The sequence below is a fragment of the Astyanax mexicanus genome, chromosome 20, assembly GCF_023375975.1.
Source record: "Astyanax mexicanus isolate ESR-SI-001 chromosome 20, AstMex3_surface, whole genome shotgun sequence".
Lineage (NCBI taxonomy): Eukaryota > Metazoa > Chordata > Actinopteri > Characiformes > Acestrorhamphidae > Astyanax > Astyanax mexicanus.
In genome coordinates, this window is record NC_064427.1 from 29049977 (window position 1) to 29069991 (window position 20015).

At 38.6% G+C, this 20015-nt stretch overlaps 1 protein-coding gene across 2 annotated transcripts; it reads left to right on the forward strand.

Moving 5' to 3' along the window:
• Nucleotides 1–6088: 6088 nt before the first annotated feature.
• On the forward strand, nucleotides 6089–19482 carry LOC103036173 (cortexin-3). Of its 2 annotated transcripts, XM_022681304.2 has the most exons (3): nucleotides 6089–6445; nucleotides 17192–17550; nucleotides 17790–19482. In XM_022681304.2, exons 1-2 carry the CDS (start codon nucleotides 6415–6417, stop codon nucleotides 17518–17520), a joined length of 360 nt encoding a protein of 119 aa, XP_022537025.1. In that variant the 5' UTR covers nucleotides 6089–6414; the 3' UTR covers nucleotides 17521–17550; nucleotides 17790–19482. The 2 variants fall into 2 exon arrangements, with proteins under 2 accessions (XP_022537025.1, XP_007252501.1); XM_007252439.4 differs by having other exon boundaries at nucleotides 6090–6445; nucleotides 17192–19482.
• Nucleotides 19483–20015: the final 533 nt, after the last annotated feature.

Here is a 20015-nt window from a genome sequence, read left to right on the forward strand (position 1 = left end):
AACTATAGGAAGCGCTTGATCATTTTCCCTCAGTATAGCTCCTATTAATTCACTGCGTACCGCCCGATGCCTCTGCTGCAGAGAGTTATAATTGCGTTTTAATAATTAATTTTTAATTTTTAATATGCATGTATTACACAAGATACAGTAGCTGTCCAGCAGGGGGATTGTATGGAGTAGCTCTTTGATGGGCTGCTTTTTATCTTGTGTTGTCAATCTAGAGTGGAAGTGAGAGCTTCTTTAGATTCTTCTTCATAAGGCCTAGTGTAAACGTACGGCAGAGACATGGAGAAGAAGCTTGGAAGAGTTTTCGAGGTCTGATACTGAGACATTTTGACTGGAAAAAAAACTTTCCCTTCCCTACATCCTGCAGGTATGTAACAGTATTAGACATTATTCTGAATTTTTGTCATCTGATGTCATGACCAACATTCAACCTGAAATGAATGTCTATTGATGTTGGTGGCCAGTTGGGAAATGTGTTAAAAACTAAGAACAGGGAAAACTAACTGATGGAATTAGACACTGGACATGGAAGACAGTCATTGAACCAGTCCTTAAACTGGTTAAAACCAGTCAATGCATCATCTATGGCTTAGCCTGTGCAAGTGGCTTGCACTGTTGTGAATGTTTGTACCTCTTATTCTGCTTCTATAAGTTGGTGTGTCTGCCAATGCTAATCCCAGTTAGTGCTGCAGTTTTCATCACCACATTAATCAAGCAAAACCTTATGACCATCTCCTAGTTTCTACACCCATTATCGATGTTTCAGCTTCTTCATCAAGTAGCACTATAGTTCTATAATTACAGACTATAGTCCTGTATTTGTTTCTCTACATACTGTATTATCCTCATTTCAACCTGTTCTGTAATGGTCAGGACCCTAAAGGACCACTACAGAGAAGCAATTATTGGGAGGGTGGGTCTTTCTCAGCATATGACATGGTGGTAAGTTGGTATGTTAGTGTGTTGGGCCAGTATGAGGAAATCAGACACAGCAGTGCTGCTGGAGTTTTTGAGACCTGTTTGCACTCAATGTCCACTCTAGTAGACACTCCTACCTAGCTAGTCCACCATGCACATTTTTCATGTATTTCGTCTATCATGCTACATTGTATTTTCTTTTCTATTGTAAACATTTAAAAAACAATTTGGATTTTAGAATGAATGTAGCAAAGACATTGTTAAATAAATGTTAAATAATGAATGTAGAAATAATGTACTTATCTTTTCGATAACTTATTTATCACCATTTCAATTATCTGCCCAAAACTAAACATCATACTGCTAGTAAATGCATCATATTTTCTCTGATCAATACCTGCTAGACTTGCAGGCTCCATGCATACCAAAAAAGTCCTCTCTCCAACTCAAGAGGATGACGTAATCCTTCATCAATGATTTATAGCATGCCCTGGAGGAGAACTGCGTGAAGATTCTTTGTGGTTCGGCTCGGCGCTGCAGAGGACTCTTGTGCTGTCTATCCATGTCCAAAGAGTCAGCCAGGTGCACTGGTGTGCTAAGAATGAGGGAAGACAGGACAGCCTTTGAAGCTTCATAGGACTCCCATGAGGGAGTGTTTCACTGGTGTTGAACAAACTCAGCAGCCAAATGCATTGTGGCTTTTCTATGGGATTTCTGTCTTACCCGCTGTCTGTCAGTCAGGCAAAATCACAGCTGGTGTCCATCTCACCATTTTGGCGTTCACTTACAAAGGTAAACTCACCAAGCGACCAAACCAGACACTGTTCTGCATGATGGGATTTGTAAGATAAAACTTCTTAACAAAGCAAATAATGTCAACACACACTGCCTGGCCCAAAAAAAGTCACCACCAAAAAAAGCGTCTTTAGCTTTGATTGCAGCACACATTAGCCGTGTCTTTGTTTCCATAAACTTCTGCAATGTCACAAAACAACAAAAAGATTCTCAATGGAGTTAAGGTCTGGACTATGTGGTGAAAAATCCATGTGTGAAAATGATGATCTCATGCTCCCTGAATCACTCTTTCACAAATCCAGCCCCATGAATCCTGGCTTTGTTATCTTGGAATATGCCCGTGCCATCAGGGAAGAAAAAATCCATTGATGGAATAACCTGGTCTATATTTAGTATATTCAGGTAGTCAGCTGACCTCATTCTTTCAGCACATACTGTTGCTGAACCTAGACCTGACCAATTGCAGCAACCCCAGATCATTTGCATAGTTAAATCCAGGTGACGACTTTTTTTGGCCAGGCAGTGTGTGTTCAGTTTATGAGTAAAACAAGATTTTTGTTTTTTTATTTGTTTGAATCTTGTTGAGAACAGTTACTATACTTTAATTTGCTAGTGCCATCGTTATGTCATTATTAGATAGGATATTTGATCATATTTGGTCAGAGAACTTTGGGTTGGAGTTCAGGTGGCTTTTGCTTGTGGTAGAAAGCTAGTCTCCCAAAATTAGTACATAGTGTATGCAACTAAAAGTCAACCCCAATAATTTCTTAACATTTGAATAAACATATTCACATTACATATATATATATTTTATAGTCCACACTACAGCTCCTATTCACTGTTGGCACTGTTTTACAAAATGTGTCATATTACATTTTTGTTTCTTTCAATATATAATTCCATGATTTTGGCCAGTATCAGGCCAATACTTATACTGACCATTAGATCAGCACACTCCTACTTTAGACCAGGCTAATTTGGAATGAGTCCCCCTGGCCCTAAACAATCAAAACAGTCTGACAGCTCATCATTGTCAAGTTAAATGAAGACTGATTGAAGCCTCATTTCACCATTATCTCTAACTGACTGGCTGACTGACTGACAGGGGACTTTATCCTAAGCTGTAAGCTATAGCTTCTGAACTAATATTCATTTAAATAAATGAGCGAAACGCCTGGCTGACTCATGCATAGCTTTATGAAAGGGAGATTTCACAGGCCAGTGGCTGTATATTTAAAAAACTCTATCACCATACTAGCAAATCCAATTGGAAGCATCGGCAGAGAATTCCCTTAGCATGATAGTTGCTGAACTAAAACACAAACTGAACACAACAAGAAGCTGAACTTCTCCAGGAGACCCAAACAGCTCTGGAAATGTTCCAGACTTTTAGAGCAAACTTAGCCTATCCACAAATAGCAGCGTTTCTTCAGCAAGAAGCAGACAAGCCGTATGCATCTGAGAGCAAGAGGGTCTGAGTTTGACACTGTTTTGCTTTAAAGCTTGGAGATGTGGTGACAGTGATGCAAAAATACACTCATAAGGAATGATATCAAGGGAACATTTCACTGGAAAAGTTCTGTTTCTACAGTATTAAACAAGACTTTGGGACAAATTTGGCTAAAGGACACCTTTTTTCTGGTTTGATTTATAGCTGAGAGGTAGAAAGCCCAATATTTTGTAGATAATCAAACATAATACACAACATTTTTGTCATAATGTCATTCTGTTTTGTTCAGACTGAGAAAAATTCTTGGTGCGGTTAAACACTGTGGTTTTCAGTATTGCACAATACAAAAAAAAACAGAAAAAATATTAATGTGAAGTATAAATGTGTGTATTCATTTTTCAAAAGCTGGTGAATCCCACATGATAAATCATTAGCGTTGGCACAGAGTCATTTTCACATTACAGAAAAGATGCATTGTTTTTCCCACAAATTGTTCAACAAGTCTTGTGACAAGCTTGGCTAGCCACCTAGTTCACAGCAAATGCAGGAGTATTATATCCCAGTATTATATCTCCTGATAAAAGCTACACTCAAGACACATCCTACTCTTCTTTTTACATATTAGTAGCTATGATAACTTGCCATGTATCAATAGCTGCACCACTTAATATCTTTACATCTCATATAACGTTATATCAGGTATATTCAATGCCCTTTATATGTGTGGGAGTGTCCATTGGTCTTGTATGGGTGCTGGGGCCCAAGGGCACCTAGTAAGGCCACTGCATTGATGCAGATATCTTATCATAGTATATTACATTTCTCTAGAAAGAACAGGCTTATCTTATCTAAAGAAAAAATAAAAAACAATGCCTCCACATGTGCCTGCCAGACAGTTGTGCAAAGCAGATGGCAAATAAGGTTTTAACGCTGTGTAGGGCTGTTGCATAAGGCCCAAAATTCATCTGCTGTTACGGGGCACGTAGTCTGCCTACCAGTGCAGTAAGTTTGCGCCAAAATCAATTTAGCTCGCAGCTACATCCTGCTGACTTTCCATCACTGTGCCTCAGTCCACTGCACGCAGGAGATGGAAATAAAATCACTGACTGCGTGCGAGGGTGACTACCACCTGCTCCCTCACAACCACAACACCACCTGCCTCTGATGGTATTCTAATGGGCACAGCCGTGTCCTGGTCCAGCAATGGGAGATACTGAGCACACTACTAGGGGAAACCCCAACAGTGAGTGCACATTTGTGGTATGGATCACACAGACATATTATCCACACAACAGCTTTAATGTGCTGTAAAGCACAAACGAGCAGCCGACGTGAATCCAGTATGAGAAATGCTAGCTCTAGATTTTTCTCTTCATTCCTGTAATGTCTTCCTAATGAGCTGTTTTTAGCTTCTACGATAAAATTGTGGGCATTGTTCTAGTGATTTCATGCCTGAGAGAAACAAGGGCCATTTCTCAATCTGTATTTTTGATCGGTACTTGTTCTTGTGGAGTCAAGAAATGTTATCAGTCGCAGCGCAAGTACTGTTCCATTTAGATGTTCGCAGTTAGTCAAGTTCACTATAAATACCTGGTTGTGTTCTTGCTCCTTCCTTCATATGGAGGGTGACTTGTGTGGAATTCTTACAGTCTGATGTCCTAGAATGCACCTCACAGCAGTATCTGCGAAGGAGAAGGTAAGTTCAGTAAGTTATACATTTTCAAAACAGTACTGATGTGTGATAAAATAAAGTTTTGTGTTAATTTTGGGTAAGAATTTAGTGTAGGGTAGAATTTAATGTGCTCCTACATTTTTGAAAAAAAAAAAAAAAAAAAACACTTTCTGCTCCCCTTAAGTAACACCATCAAGTATGCAGCTGTTCCAATTACAGAATAAAAGTCCTGTGTCCACCCATCCTCAGGAGCCCTGTAATCCAGTCTATAACTATATTCATTTCCATTTATTTCCATGGATAGTCTATTAAGTCTCGGAGAGAACTATAATTATTGAAAAGTCATTATTGCCATTTAAGCTAACCAAGCTTTATCTAACTTTGGCTTAAAATGTGTCTTATGCCCACTGCTTGAGATTTGAGAGCGCTGTAATCTGGTCTGTAACTATATAAACAGCTCTGGAAAAAATTTAGAGACCACTTTAGTTTCTGAATCAGTTTCTCTTTTGCTATTTATAGGCATGTTTGAGTAAAATGAACATTGTTGTTTTTATTCTATAAACTACGGACAATATTTCTCCCAAATTCCAAATAAAAATATTGTCATGTAGAGCATTTATTTGCAGAAAATGAGAAATGGTTGAAATAACAAAATAGACGAAGAGCTTTCAGACCTCAAACAATGCAAAGAAAACATATTTATAAACTTTTAAGAGTTCAGAAATCAATATCTGGTGGAATAACCCTGGTTTTTAATCACAGTTTTCATGCATCCTGGCATGTTCTCCTCCACCAGTCTTACACACTGCTTTTGGATAACTTTGTCACTCCTGGTGCAAAAATTTTGTTCAGCTTGTTTTTATGGCTTGTGATCATCCATCTTCCTCTTGATTATATTCCAGAGGTTTTCAATTTGGTATAATAGAAACTCATCAAGTGGTCTCTTATTTCTTTCTAGAGCTGTATATTTCCATGGATAGCCTTTTAAGTCTCAAAGAGAAACATAATTATTAAAAAGTCATTATTGCCATTTCAGCTTACCTAGCTTTAGGCTAACTGCTTTTAATAAAAAAAAAACTCCTATCCAATGTTAAATACCCAGAAGGCGGGAAACTAATAGCCAATCGACGAACTGCTCGAGAGTTCGGTTTAACCTATTATTAGCCAATCGTTGTACAGAGATCCACACTTACTGGGGGGTGGGTCTGAAAACGGGTGTAAAATAAAGAGGCTGAGCTGTGAGTGAGCAGGAGCAGCAGCAGCGCGCGCCTCCACTCACTCGCTGCACATCGGCGGCGCGAGGCGCAAGTGCGCGCGCCCGGGCTGAGGGCGACCGTTGGAGGCGCCGCGAGGGCGAAGGAGGCGGCGGCGCTACTGCTGTTGTTAGCTAGCGTTAGCTGAAGTGTTGGTAAAGAAACAGGACCACAGGTTGTTTGAATTGTTTTTTTCTGTTTTATTGAGCGGTACCGCCCGCCTCGGCTCGCTGCTCTCCGTGTGCCGAGCGAGGAGGAGGAAGAGGAGGAGGCGGGGGAGGAATGGGCGAACCCCTCAGGTTTCCACTCTAACTCTGGAAATGGAGCCCACATTCCCGCGGGGAGACAAAGGTAGTTACCCTCAAACTCTCTCTATTCCTCTCCTTCCGTGGGTTTTGGGTTTGGTCAGGGTCGTGGTTCGGTCGGTTCGGTGGAGGTTCTGCGTTTATAGCGAGTCCAGAGTCGGTTATGACGACAGGTTTCTCACCTGCCTCCGACTGCACTTGTTGAGCGGCCGCGAGCACGAACCGCAGCTACGGGCTTTAGAGGCACGGCTGTCGTTACCGCATTGGCACTGCTGCCTGCTACTTAATGTGTATGTTAGCTATCTATAATATCCAGCTATTGTCCTATATATCAAATAAAGTGTTAAATGCAGTTATTTGCAGTCAGTGTACGGCCGTGTCAATTATTTATCTATCAATAAAAGTATTATTGTTATTATAGCTACTACAGATTGCACGCTGTTGCTTAATTAGCTAATAACTGCATTAAGCCTGTAGTTAACCAACTACTGTTCACCATCCACCCAGCAAGTCTGCTGCAGGCTCTCCCTACTACAGCATTACATAATTTACTCACTAAAGTTATATGCTATATGCTCCTGTTACAGCATCTGTCACATTAGAATATAATAGTTCTACTGTTTTCTACTGTTTTTTTTTTATCTGCAGTAAGACCTGCAGTAAGGTCTTCTAAGAAAAAAACAGCCTGGTCAGCTCAAGCTTGTCGGGTTGGTTAAGCTGGATAACTAGCTTAGATCTTGACCAGCAAGCATGTTTCCCCTGTCCATGCTTCATATTGCTCGACCGACCAGCATGACCATGAGGAATAGGTGTTCAACCAGTATAATCATCATGACCAGCAAAAGTCGGTGTTCAACCAGCATGACCAGCAAAACCAAGCTGCTTGACCAGTATGATTAAGCTGTTTGAACAGCCAGTCCAAGCTAGTTTACTAGCATGACCAGCTGATCAACCAGCAAGGGCAAGCATGACCTAAATCAGTTGCAAAATACACCAAGCAAAAAAAGGTGTTCAACCAGCAATACCAAGCTGGTTGACGAGCATGACCAGCAAAAATAGGTGTTTGATCAGCATGACCAGCAAAACCAAGCTGGTTGACCGGTATGATAAAGCTGTTTGAACAACCAGTCCAAGCTGGTTTATTAGCATGACCAGCTGGTTAACCGGCATGGGCAAGCATGACCTTAATCAATTGCAACATACATCATATTGGTAAACAGCTAGTTCACCAGATAGCTTACCAGTACAGTCTATGTATGTTTTAGCCTGTCTAAACAGTTTATGACCCACCTAGATCATCTGAAAACATGCTACCTGCATAACCAGCCAGTATTGAGCAGATTCTTTGTAGCAGGGCTATGACTTACTTATGAGTTACTTATGTAACTTCACTACATATATATGTGGAGTATCTGGATGAGTGAGGGTTCATTGGTTCCACACTTACCTATCATGCGAAAGAACATATTTCGCTACCACTGTAGTTGTTTTGCAGTATTTGTTGCACGTATCTACCATATAGATGCTTACTCATTCATTCAGTGTCCAAAGAAGCAACCCAGCCACTGCACAAACAGGCTAGGCAGTGCCTCTTTCTGAGGCGTCTGTGCAAACAATACATTTTCTGTGGGAACTGTGTGAACCAGTCAGATCAATACTGTTAAAACATCTACAACAATGTGCAACAATACTGTAGTTGTTCAATGTGTGTAGAGAATTTTGCGCTAAACCCTTACTGTGAATCCAGTAAAAGTACATAACTGGATAGTTTAATAAACTGTTAAAGATTTATGATGGGGAAATTGAGCAGATTCTTGGCGTAGAATAGAGCTGTAAGGCTTTGAGATTTCCACAATTTTATAACCATCTAAAAGAAATTCACAATTGTTATTGTAATCATTACTATTATTATTATTATACTACATTAAATAATTTTAAATCTGTATTATTTAGGTTTAATACAATTTTGTTAGTTTAAACCTAAAACAAATGAATATAATTATGTATACAAATGTTTCCTTTTAAACCATTTTATTGCCTGCTAATGATTGTTTTCATTAATGACAGGGAAATCAATCTGCTGATTTCTCAATTATTTGATACATAGACTTTAAGCTCTAAAGAGCTTTGAAGTAATATATTGGTCGGATATTTTCTCAACACTGACAGTGTTCTAAAAATAGTATACTGCTGCAACCCTAGTAGAGACAAGTAGAAAAAAATAAACTAATCGTTACATTTAGCTTTAATGTGTATCGAAAATGCCAGCTCTATAAGATGGCAGAGGATCAATCATGAGCTCAGTGAAGTAGAAGTCTGTAAGATTGAAAATGCTTTCTTTTCTTCAACCATTGATTTTGACCTTGGGCTTCAACTTCAAATGACTATTTGTTTCCCTTGAAGGCTGTTTAAGTCACTCCCCAAACAGTGTCGTCTTGACATTGTGGCATTTGGCCAATAGCCGATTCTTTATTGAGCTTTAATGTGGAAAAATGTTCAGGTTCTTCTCAGGCCAATTTCAGAGTTACTGCGTGGGCTCCTTTCGGTCATCAGAGTGCGAAAGCTTAAATTGGCAGCTCATTGTTTGATAGTTATAATGGCCGTCTCTTATCTGAACAGCTTTTGAAATTAGGATATTATCTGGAATTGTGTCATTCCCATACTCGAAAAGGGGGAAATGAAAGGTCTTAAAATTGAATTTCTTATGGATTAATATGATATGCAAGAGTTTCAGAAAGACTAATATGATATGCAGTGCAGGAAAATTGATTTACTCTTATTTGTCACGGTAGGCTGTCAATTGTAATTAAAAGTGTTTGGAAATGATGTTGATGCTTGTGTGGCTGATGTTGATGCAGTGCAGGAAGGTAATTTGTGTATTTGCGTGTGGAACCCCTGATAACAATAATTGAGGCCTGTTTGCTGCCGAGCAAACTGAAACCCATGTAAATATGTTCCTCTGCCAATTTCTGACATGTCCAAGCTCACTCCAGCTCATTCGCATACTCTTGGCAGACGGAGTGCATGTAATAAGGTTCTTTTTTGCCATTACATCCAATAATGAAGCATCAGAATTAGGCATGCCCCTCCGTCCTTGCACTCCCACTGCATGAAACTGCTAGATAACTCATTTTTCTCCCCCCTTTCTTTTATATCATGTGCAGCTACCCACACACTGCAGCAAGATCTGCATTCACTTACCATTTCTGTGAAGGAAATTTTAATCCATTAACTATCGCTTATTCTCCATGGGTTTCCGACACACACTAAATGAATATTGATTCGAGTAAATTGATTCCTGTTTTCCTCCAGCTTATTATTTTGGCTTGTAATTAAAAATATTTCAAAAAGCAAGTCTTTAATGAGGGCTGCACATTTTCATTTGACATTTTATACCTAGGTTGAAAATGTTAAATTAAAGCACTTTTCTAATTAAATTAAAAACACTTTCAGTGCAGAAAATTTGTGAATGTGCATGTGAAATGTTATTGCAGTCTGCATTAAACAGCAGGGTTTCCAGTCCCAACAACAGTTTGAGTCGGTTACAGTGAGTCACATCAAGTCACCATATATTAATGCCAGTCTGAGCTGGAAATGCTAAGCCGATTTTGTTTTGACGCTCTGCTCTGCCAGTGATTTTTAGAGAAATCTCATTGATGTTTTATACCTGAAAAGATGTGAAAAGACAGACTTATATTGCACAAAGAGTTTCAGGATTGAGAAAGATCTATACAGTATTTCTGTCACCACCTGTATGGAAGGAAACTGCTGACGTTCTGGAAAAAGAAAAAAAGCAGTAAACAAAAGGCACATGAATTTTGATCAGGATCACAAAGACTGGTTTTGTTTATTTTTGTGGTGTATCACACTTGTCTCATTGAATTATATAACATTGCAGTAGAAACTCAGTTGTGGATTGTTTTATCTCTCTTTATTACCTTGTTTAATGCTTGAATCCATGTAGCAGACACTTTTTTGCGTTTTTGATCGCGCATGACCGTACAATGTCAGTTGTTAATTGTTATTAGAATATTGTTGTTTTGCCATATTGATCTTGCAGAATGTTACAACATACAGAACAATGTTTAATGTATCAAATATTTTTATAAAACAAAGTTTTCACATGGTAATAAAGCAAATGATTTTCCCCAATAAATCATGTCAAATTGATTGAGCAATGTTCTTAGCAATTAGGATTGCAACCAACAACTACTTTTGGTAAATTAATAATCCGTCATTTATTTAAATTAATAATATTTTTTTGAATTATGAATTACTTAGTAACCACATAATTTAATTAATTAATACATTTATCTTGAGCTTTTGCTATTAGTAAAAAAAAATCCAAATGAATACTTTCACAGTTTTTCACAGTTTTTTTCCAGTTTTCTTTACATATCACATACCTTTTCTACTAATATAAGACGAAAAAAAAAACTTTGTATAGTAAAAACATTATATTGTAATATTTAAAGACAGTTTTACCATGTTTATCACAGTGTTTTGACATGCAGAAGAAATGCATAAGTAGCAGCGGATTCTTATAATCTGGTGCTTTCCCATATCCCATCCAGTAAAAAAGCACTAATTACACTGTTTATAATAAAGCACTGTTTGTATTAAAGCAGTTGATCACTGATCTTTCTGCACTGTCAATATCCACAGCATACGTGTATTGTTTATAATGATAACACAATTTATAACAATACTGTAACATATTGTCACATTCCGCCCAAGCTCTTCATAGTTAGAGCAAGTAACATGCAGGTCCTATGTGAATTTAATGTAATTTCTTGAAGCAGATGCTAAGATTGAAGGTGAACCTAAAAGTGCCTAGAAAAAAGGCTTCCCGGGTATCTGCTCTGCTCTGACCCCATGCCCTGCTTTCTAAGGGTAGCATCTGCATGGGGCAGCTATCCACAGCATAGATCAGCAGGCATGCAGACTAGGACTAACAGAACAACATATGGAGAAGAAAGGCGTATCTGGGGTATCTTTGGTTAGAGCACATTTAAACTAGGGGTGTACGAAATCTGAAATCTATAATCAATAAATAAAGATCCTAAATGATTTTTAGTTCCTTGAAATAGTTTGGTGTGTGTGGTCACTGTGGACCTCTACCTTGCCCTGAAATATAATGAGTTTCTTCTGTTGCTACAATCAGGACAGTTTTTGAAGTAATGTAGTATAACAATAAAAAAATTATGTATTATAAAGCACCAATTCTATTCAAGCCAAACCCTGGTCAAAATACCCCACTGCTTCGATGGAACAAATTACAAGACAGTGTTTGATCATTAAAAAACATGTTTGCATAAAATATATTTTATGATTTTAATTAAATGATGTTGTCATTATTACTTAAACCCTTTTTAATGAGTTGCTAGAGTTTATTTGGCAGTTTGTCAGTTCTCATTAATGTATATTATCTATTATCTTAACAGTGGGACAAAGTAATTGTCAGCAGCATCCTTGCCATCCTCCCATCAGGAAGAAAGAGTGAAGTTAATTTGTCAGGAGACTCTAAAGCACACTTTCCTGTCTAGCTGTTGAGGTGAACCTGTAGGACGTTGTGGACATTTATCGTTGTTGTTTTTAATGGATAAAGCTGACATCAGTATTACACCACTGATTAGTTGTGTTTGCGGCTGCAGTTATCAAAACAATAAAACAACAACAATAAAAAATGTAGACTTGAAAGGAGATGTAGTGGTTATTCAAGCCCTGTATGTTATATGTCTCATTATATGGACACCTCTTCTCATTCCATTCCAAATCCATTCACTTACTTTAAAATGCACCAGCTTTGCAAATGCACAAACACATCTTGTTCAGTCCCTGTTGTACAAAAGTAATAAAACAGGACTCTCTGGAGCAGATTAATATGAGACTGATGAAACCGTGCCTAATGCCACGTGTGGGCTAGGGGGTATAAATCCTCCAGTATTAAGCTATGTAGTTGTGTAACTCTGTAATGATAGTTATATTTTGGAATTAGTTGAGGGTAATGAGGTGGGGTTGTGCTAATCCAGCATCCTAACCTCACTAACTCACACTTGTTAATGCAATCAGATTGTCACAGCAGTGCTTCACAATTCAGAAGAAGGTTCTCACAGTACAGTAGAGACGGTTACTTAAACAAAAGAAGAATAAAGATTTTTTAATAGACTTGATTTTGGAAGAAATAATACATGAATAATAAATGAAAGGCGTCCAAATAATTTTGTTTACATAGTATATGTACAGGGCAAGGATGACTAAGGATTTACACAAAGAAACTGTATGGAAGACAAACACAACAAATGAATAATGTTTAATTAAAAATTTAATTCAACTCATTAAATGCAGCTTATAAACCTTACTAAAACATTATTGTATTATGAAGCAAACAGTGATCCAAAAAAAAACAAAATCCTTAGCCAAAGCTGTGTTCACATTGCCAGGCTAAAGTGACTCAACTCTGATTTTGTTTGCCTTAAAGTGACACAGATATGTTTTTATAGGGCTGTGTCAAAATCAAGCACATGTCCCATGAATATGAACAGTCAGATCGGATTTTGCATGATTAATGTATTTTCTTCTTGTTTTTTACTTTATACGGTTCTTTGATAAGGAACATTTTGTGTATCACACTAAAGCAAAGGACCAGAATGGCACACAGTACAGCAGTGATTTTGTGTAGCTGTTAGATCAACATGTTTTGCAGTGACACTAGCGTGCATGTTCAGGGCTGGTGTGATTTTGGAGTGTATGATTATAGATATGTAAATGTTTTGTAGCAGATGTTTGGCAGAGGCAGACATCATCATTGAACGTCGCTGGGAGCCATTCGTGCGGAAACTTTCTTCTTTAATATTCATACGTTTGCCAGGCACCCAGAGTTTACAGCCACTCTTGGTGAGCTTGTGAACGAGCACATTTCTCTGAGTCTGTCTGTCTCTCTGACAGTCTCAATCTCTTGTCTTTTTTTTGTGTTTTAAATCTGCCTGCGAGTGCTGCAGATGATCCTGTAGTTTTTGCTGAAAGTGTGAATATGCAGCATTTATTGATTGCTGTGAGGAGAACTGCTGTACCTGGCTTTGATGAGTTTTAGCAGCACTAATCTACTGGTGGGCATGAGTAGGCTTCCAACTCTGTGATTCCCTGTACTCCTTTAACAGCTGGCAACCTGAACGGGCTGTGTGGCGGAGTAAGCCTGTAGAAATCCATTACAGAATGCTGTAAGTTGTTTTCAGCTTTTTCCTCAGGCAATGGCATGGAAAGGCTTTGTTTAAATGTATAAAACATAACCTAGTGTAGAGCTCTATTCTGTATTCACAGTGAGCTGACCTGTTGATATCTGTACAGTAGGTAATATTGTAATAGCAATGCACAATGAACAGTACTGTTTTCTCCATTATACACTGGCATACCAAAGGTCTTGGGACAGGAGTTTGTAAATTGACAGTGAAGTGTTATCTTAAATTACCACACCTGTCTAAGATGTGAATAAGTTAATAATCAGAGTTTAAGCGAGGCTTAGTAGTGGGTGTCAGATGTTTAGTACATTGCATTTCCGAAGTTGCATTGGCTTGGAATTTAACATTCCTTGAAACACTGTCATCTGTGTACCAGGAACACACAATAGAAGGCATTATTACCGCTCATAGTGAACACCACAGTGCGTGGTAATGATCATGACCTGCAGCATGGGCTAGAATTTTCCGTACAGACAAACACATTTATTCCACATTTATTGTAAGAAGCACCACATATATATCTCGTAGGTCAGTTCAGCATTCAGCAAAAGTCATGTGACATGATGTTGTTTTTTTTCCCTTAACCTCTGGCATGTATTGGAAAAGTGTAAATGTGGTGACTTTGATGATGGATAATATACTGCAAGTAATTGAATTTTCTTTGTTGTACAGCTATCGCAGTGACCTTCAATAAATCTTGGGATTATAGTGTGAGTATAATGTGGAATTCCATGGTGGCTTAAAGTATCCCTCAGCCCAAGCTGTGAATCAGCTGTGCCATCCCACTCCTTTCACAGGTCTTTGCTTGCCAACTCAGCTAGCATCATCTCAGCTTCTGCAGAAGCACTAGGGACCAGAGGATTTGCCAAAGCTCTAGCTGACAGAATCTGTCCATGACAAAGCTTAGTTTACCTTCAGATCTGCTGTCATCTCAAGTCATCAGTCCCTAGCAGACCCCACCCTACCCAATGTAGGAAAGGCAAGTGCAAAAAACAAACCATTATTCTAAACATGAGTATTTTAATTATGCAGTGAAGTATAGTTGATTTTGAAGGGAGTCAATACAGCAGAGACACCATTATGCAACTCTAAATCAAAGTTGTCACTTTCAGGTCCTGGAGGATCACAACGCTGCAGTGTTTAGTACTGACTGCTTTTAACACCCTTCAAAAAACTCTCAGAGGGCTCGGTAAAAACTGATGAGTTGAATTAAAAAGGTGCATTTATGCTACAAAAGTGCTAAGGCCCTCCAGGACTGTACTTTCTCTTTCACGCCCCTGAAGCAAATGGAGTTACATCAAAATCCTTATAGGCAAGTCTGATTACTCTGCAGCCATCTTTGAGCTCCAGTCATACAAGCTCAGCCTCCTCTTTCAAGAAGAAGAGACCAACATACTCAAAACTGAAGGTTAAATTACAGTTTCAAAAGAGTATATTGCATCACTAATAAAAATAATTAATAAATAAATACCTAATTAACCATTTATTGCATTTGGCTCAGTAATTTCCAAGAAATAGGCTTGTTATGGCTGCTACACTTGTTCTCCACATTAAGGAATAATTAGGAAGCTGATAAACTCTTTTTGTTAATGGATATGATTTTATCTGTAAACAGACACCATTCATATAGCTTCTTTTGGGGGAAAAAGCATTTCAAAAAGTATTATTGTAAGGTGATCAAGGCCAGGAACCCTAATTTACAGATTTGATGTCATTTCAGGGGCTTTTCCCAGATTTACTCAGGCAAAAGGTGTAGAAGAACAGTTTCATGTGCAGCATGCATATGCTATTGTGTTTCAAATAGGACAAGTACTAAATGGTTTCAGGAGAAATTACACTATTAAAAGTTAATTGTTTTTTTATGTTTATATGATTTATTGCAAATATTACTGGGACAATATATTCTCCAAAATAATTGACTATCGTGACACGCAGCAATGTTTTTTCAGAAATATCATTATTACAAAAATACTAAAATATTGTGCTACTATTTTAATAGACCCATATGGCCCAATATAGATGGAGAGATCAATTGGCTATGTACCGGTATTGATTTTCAGCCAACATATGTTTTAAATGTGGCTACTTCGAAGACCTACAGGGCTGCAAATCATAGCAGCCCTGCACAATGACGCATTACCAAGTTTGCCCCAAAGGGTAAATAAGGCATCCAGCCCGGCCCTTGATCAGTATCATCAATTAGAAAGCCCTAAAAACACTGATCCTTTTGTGCCTATGATCTTTTTGGATCCTGCTGTGCATATATACGCAGAAGAACTGACCACAATGCCAGATCAATATTGCACAGCTTACTGCAAAGTATGACTTCCATAAAAAGTAGTAGATGAGAATGGTAAATGACTGGACAAATATTGCACTGAGTAAGGAGGTGATGAAATTGTGTTAAAGAAAACTGTGAAGAAATCAGTAGGGAAGATGTGAGTTTTACTTCACTGGCCTGCGTGTTCGCCTGCACGCACACACACACACACACACAAACACTCTCAGACTGACACATTGTTCTCATTATCTCTGACCTTTTTGAATCCGGCATTGTTTATCTTTGATTGCCAGTGTGCTCTTGAGCATCAGGAGCAGTGTTCAATGACACGGCTCTTTCACAGCAGACACTGCTTACTGCTCTGTAAAGAACCTTAAAAAATCCTATTTTTAGATGCTGTGCAAGAATCGTATCGCTGCGTGTATTTTATGCTGCTAAGCCGATGGGGTGTCAGTATGGCTGTCATTTTTAGTGATGACAACATGCTTCTCTGCATTGTGTTTGCTGCAACTGACTGTGGGGTGTGGCACACAGTACTACTGTTACACAAGGAGTATACCTTAGCATTAAACATGCCTTCAAGTTGTGGTCTGTTTATGTCACAACTGCGACAGTTCAGCATAGAAAAATTCGAATGGGTACAATACCCTAATGAACCAATAAGAATAGGAATTTAATTGGCCAAATATACACTTATTGACAAAATAATCAAAATAATAATGTCTCAGGCAGATATATAGGGGCCACAAGAGGGTACAAAAGTCTCTTGGGGCTGCTTTTGGGTTGTGTACCTCTTGGTGAGAGATCACGGACTGCTAAACATGCCTATGCACTCAAAGACATATTGCCCAGTTGAGAGACTATGAGAGAGGCACATCTTTGGACTGAGAGAAACATGGATGATTGTTTGGACAAATTGCCTGCTGTCATGGTCTCCTTTGTTTGCAGCAATGCCATAAATGAGAAACCAAGACTGCAAGACTAGATCTGTATCATCTTTAAAGACACATCCGGGTTTTGTTTGGGCTCTGCCAACCACCTCACACACAACAGTCAGTCGTGAAATAAGGACTGATTGGAGTAGTACATTCACACTATACATTCATACAAAATTTTATTCCATTCTAGCAACTTCTTGGTGCATTACTTTTTTGTCGGAGTTCACTTGCTGCTCTTTAAAATAAGCCTTGAACATCTATGCCTCTTTAAGACTTTATCATTTATAAGGATTTGTAAGACACTTTATCTTTCTCTTCATCTCTTCTCTCTCTAGATGAGGTCCATCTGGAGGAGCCAGGGCGTGTGCGTGTGAGGATGCGTGAACGGCTGGTGTGGGACTACCCTCTGCAGTTCTCCTGGCTGATGGAGGCCGAGCCCTTCACATCCTCCCTGCAGGCGGGCGGCCCTGCGGCCGGCGCTGGCATGACACTAGAGCAGAAGACCACCTTTGCCTTCGTCATCTTTCTCTTCGTCTTCCTCTGCATGTTGATCGTGCGCTGCTTCCGCATCCTGCTGGACCCGTACCGCAGCATGCCCACTTCCACCTGGGCCGATGGCCTGGACGGCCTTGAGAAGGGCCAGTTTGATTACACACTGGCATAGAGTGGGCACACACACATACAATGCAGCTAGGTAAATGAACCACACACAAACAAGAGATCTAGATATGAAATAGTTTATATGTTTATGACAAAAGGTAAACATTCTAGGATGGGATATACACACACACACAAATTGCAGACTCCAATTCTTTTTGGTCAGGCACAAAACTGAATTCAATATGACCTAAAAATTGGTGCACGTTTAGTGCAATGACAAGTTTAACCCAAAACGGTATCTTGAGTCACAAACTCTGCCTCTTTTACACACAGGGTGTCCTTTTGAATGGGGCAGTCGGGGATTCTGAGTGACCCCAGAAGCAGTCTGGACTGGCCTGTGGCCCCTCTGTGCCATGGCCCCACTCATACAGGGTAGCCCTATCACTGTCCCCTTACTCTCTTTACACCATCTGCACTGTTGTAAACTGCCAAGTAGACATCTGTAGAGGAAAATTCCTTCTCAATACCCTTTATAAGCACTTCATAAATACAACTACAGAAATATATGAGTAAATGCTTCTGTTAATGACTGTGATGAGCCTTAAGGTATGCACTGTTACTATCAATGCAGCTTTGATTCATTAGGATTTAGGACTTACGATGTATTTGTGCAGTGCTTATGGCTTCTTAAAAGGGCCTTTATTCAATAGTGCCAAAACATAAAGTTTTTTGCCACACCTTAAGCTAATTGTCTGTAATAAGTCTTTGTGTGTGACATTAGATATTTGAATGTAAACTTAACATAGAAGCAGTGAACTGCACTATTGGCTTGTTTCTCAGCCCCGGTGTAAAATTCTAATATGTCTTATAAATGACAACGACTTGGTGTCCTACATGTGTCTGCTAAAAACTAGATCACTAGTCATTTTAAATGTGATCTCAGAATGAACTTGTAAAGTCAGCATATACTGCCTCATTAGCACAAAAAACTGAATTTAGATCAGTTGTTTTAATACATAATCCACTCTCCGACCCTCTTTATATGATCAGGATTAATGGCTGTGGTTTGCTTTGTCAGCCTTTACATTTTACTTTACAAGTAGTAGCCAGGGGAGATGCACCCTTAACCGCTAAACCGTGCTTTTTAAATTTGCCTTGAAAATTTTCAATGCTAAGAGCAAATGATAAGGAAAGGTCACTTTTAAATGGTACCTGCTTACTCATTCAGGTGCTGATAAAAAATAAATTGTGTGTAAACATTTTCAATGGTGGCTGAATTGCTCTGAAACAAATAGTTCTGCTCTGATATTGCTTATAGCCCTTCACCCAAACAATCTGCTTGAATTTTACTGCTTATGTCAATACAATGATGAGGCTCCAGCCAGAATAACGTTACTTTGCACTTCTACATTGTCTTCTCATCACTGTGAATGAATGAGCCAGTGAGAAACTCAGTGAGCGCACTTAAGGAATGTCAGGTTATTTGACAACAATTTGAACTGCCAGTGTTTCCGAAGACGACTGCCACTGTTTTGCATGCAGCAAAAAAGGCAGCAAAAGAATGTGTTACAGACTGGACAGACTGATAGATGCATTCGAGGCAGTGTTCAATGCTGTTGAGCCTGTTGGTATACTCTGAAGCTTTGTTCACTGTGAGGACCTGCTTTGCTTCTCTGTGGATAGGCTTGTGTCTGATGCAAAGCACTTAACAGTATTCCTCTGAACACAGTTCTGTATGTCTCGTCACTTTAGAGGATAGAAATGATAGAATATGTTGGATTTGGAAATCCCCAAATCAGTGATGCTCTTTAGACCTATATGCTGTTACAACAAATACATAGTGTGAGCACAGTGAAAGCGCAGTAAATGAGAGGATTAGAGAATATATAGTAGATGTTCAGTAGTGCAACTACTGTGTGAAGCTGAATATCAACAATTCAGACTAATGGTACATCTGAGTCTTTGTTCTGCCGCCACACCTGCATTTGTCTTATCGAAATTGAAAATAAATAATTTCCAAACCCTCTTTCGTATTTATTTTACTCTATAATGGTGATGTTGTATAGTTTGTCTGATGATAGTGTTGGTTCCATGTATCTATTTATTTTACTTTTCTAAGTGTGATAACAAAAAATGTAAGTAACTATATTGCATTATTATTTGTTAATTAATTTATGTTCAATAATATAGCTTAAAGAAAAAGGAGAAACTATTGTTCAGCACCTCCAGGAATTCCTTTAAGATGCTGAGAAAACTATTCCAGGTGGCTCTACCTCATGAAGACACTGAAATTAAAATACCAAGAGTGTGCAGATCTGTCCTCAAAGATAAATGTGGTACTTAGAAGAATCTAAAGTATAAAACAAATTCTGGTTTGTTTAACACTTTTTGGTTACAGAAAAAACTGCTGATGTTCCTGTATAGCTTTAATATAGTCTTCAATATTAAATGTAAAAAATAATTAAAAGAAAGAAAACATTGAATGAAAAGAGGTACTCTGTTGAACATCCTGTAACCATTAGTCAAAAACTAGTTTTAATACACCCATTGTATGTGTGT

What these genes read in the sequence shown, in the direction of transcription:
- LOC103036173 (XM_022681304.2), top strand. Translation starts at nt 6,415, where the DNA reads ATGGAGCCCACATTCCCGCGGGGAGACAAAG. An exon ending in ATTCCCGCGGGGAGACAAAG is followed by an intron (nt 6,446 to 17,191) that starts GTAGTTACCCTC and finishes TTCTCTCTCTAG; the next exon opens with ATGAGGTCCATCTGGAGGAG.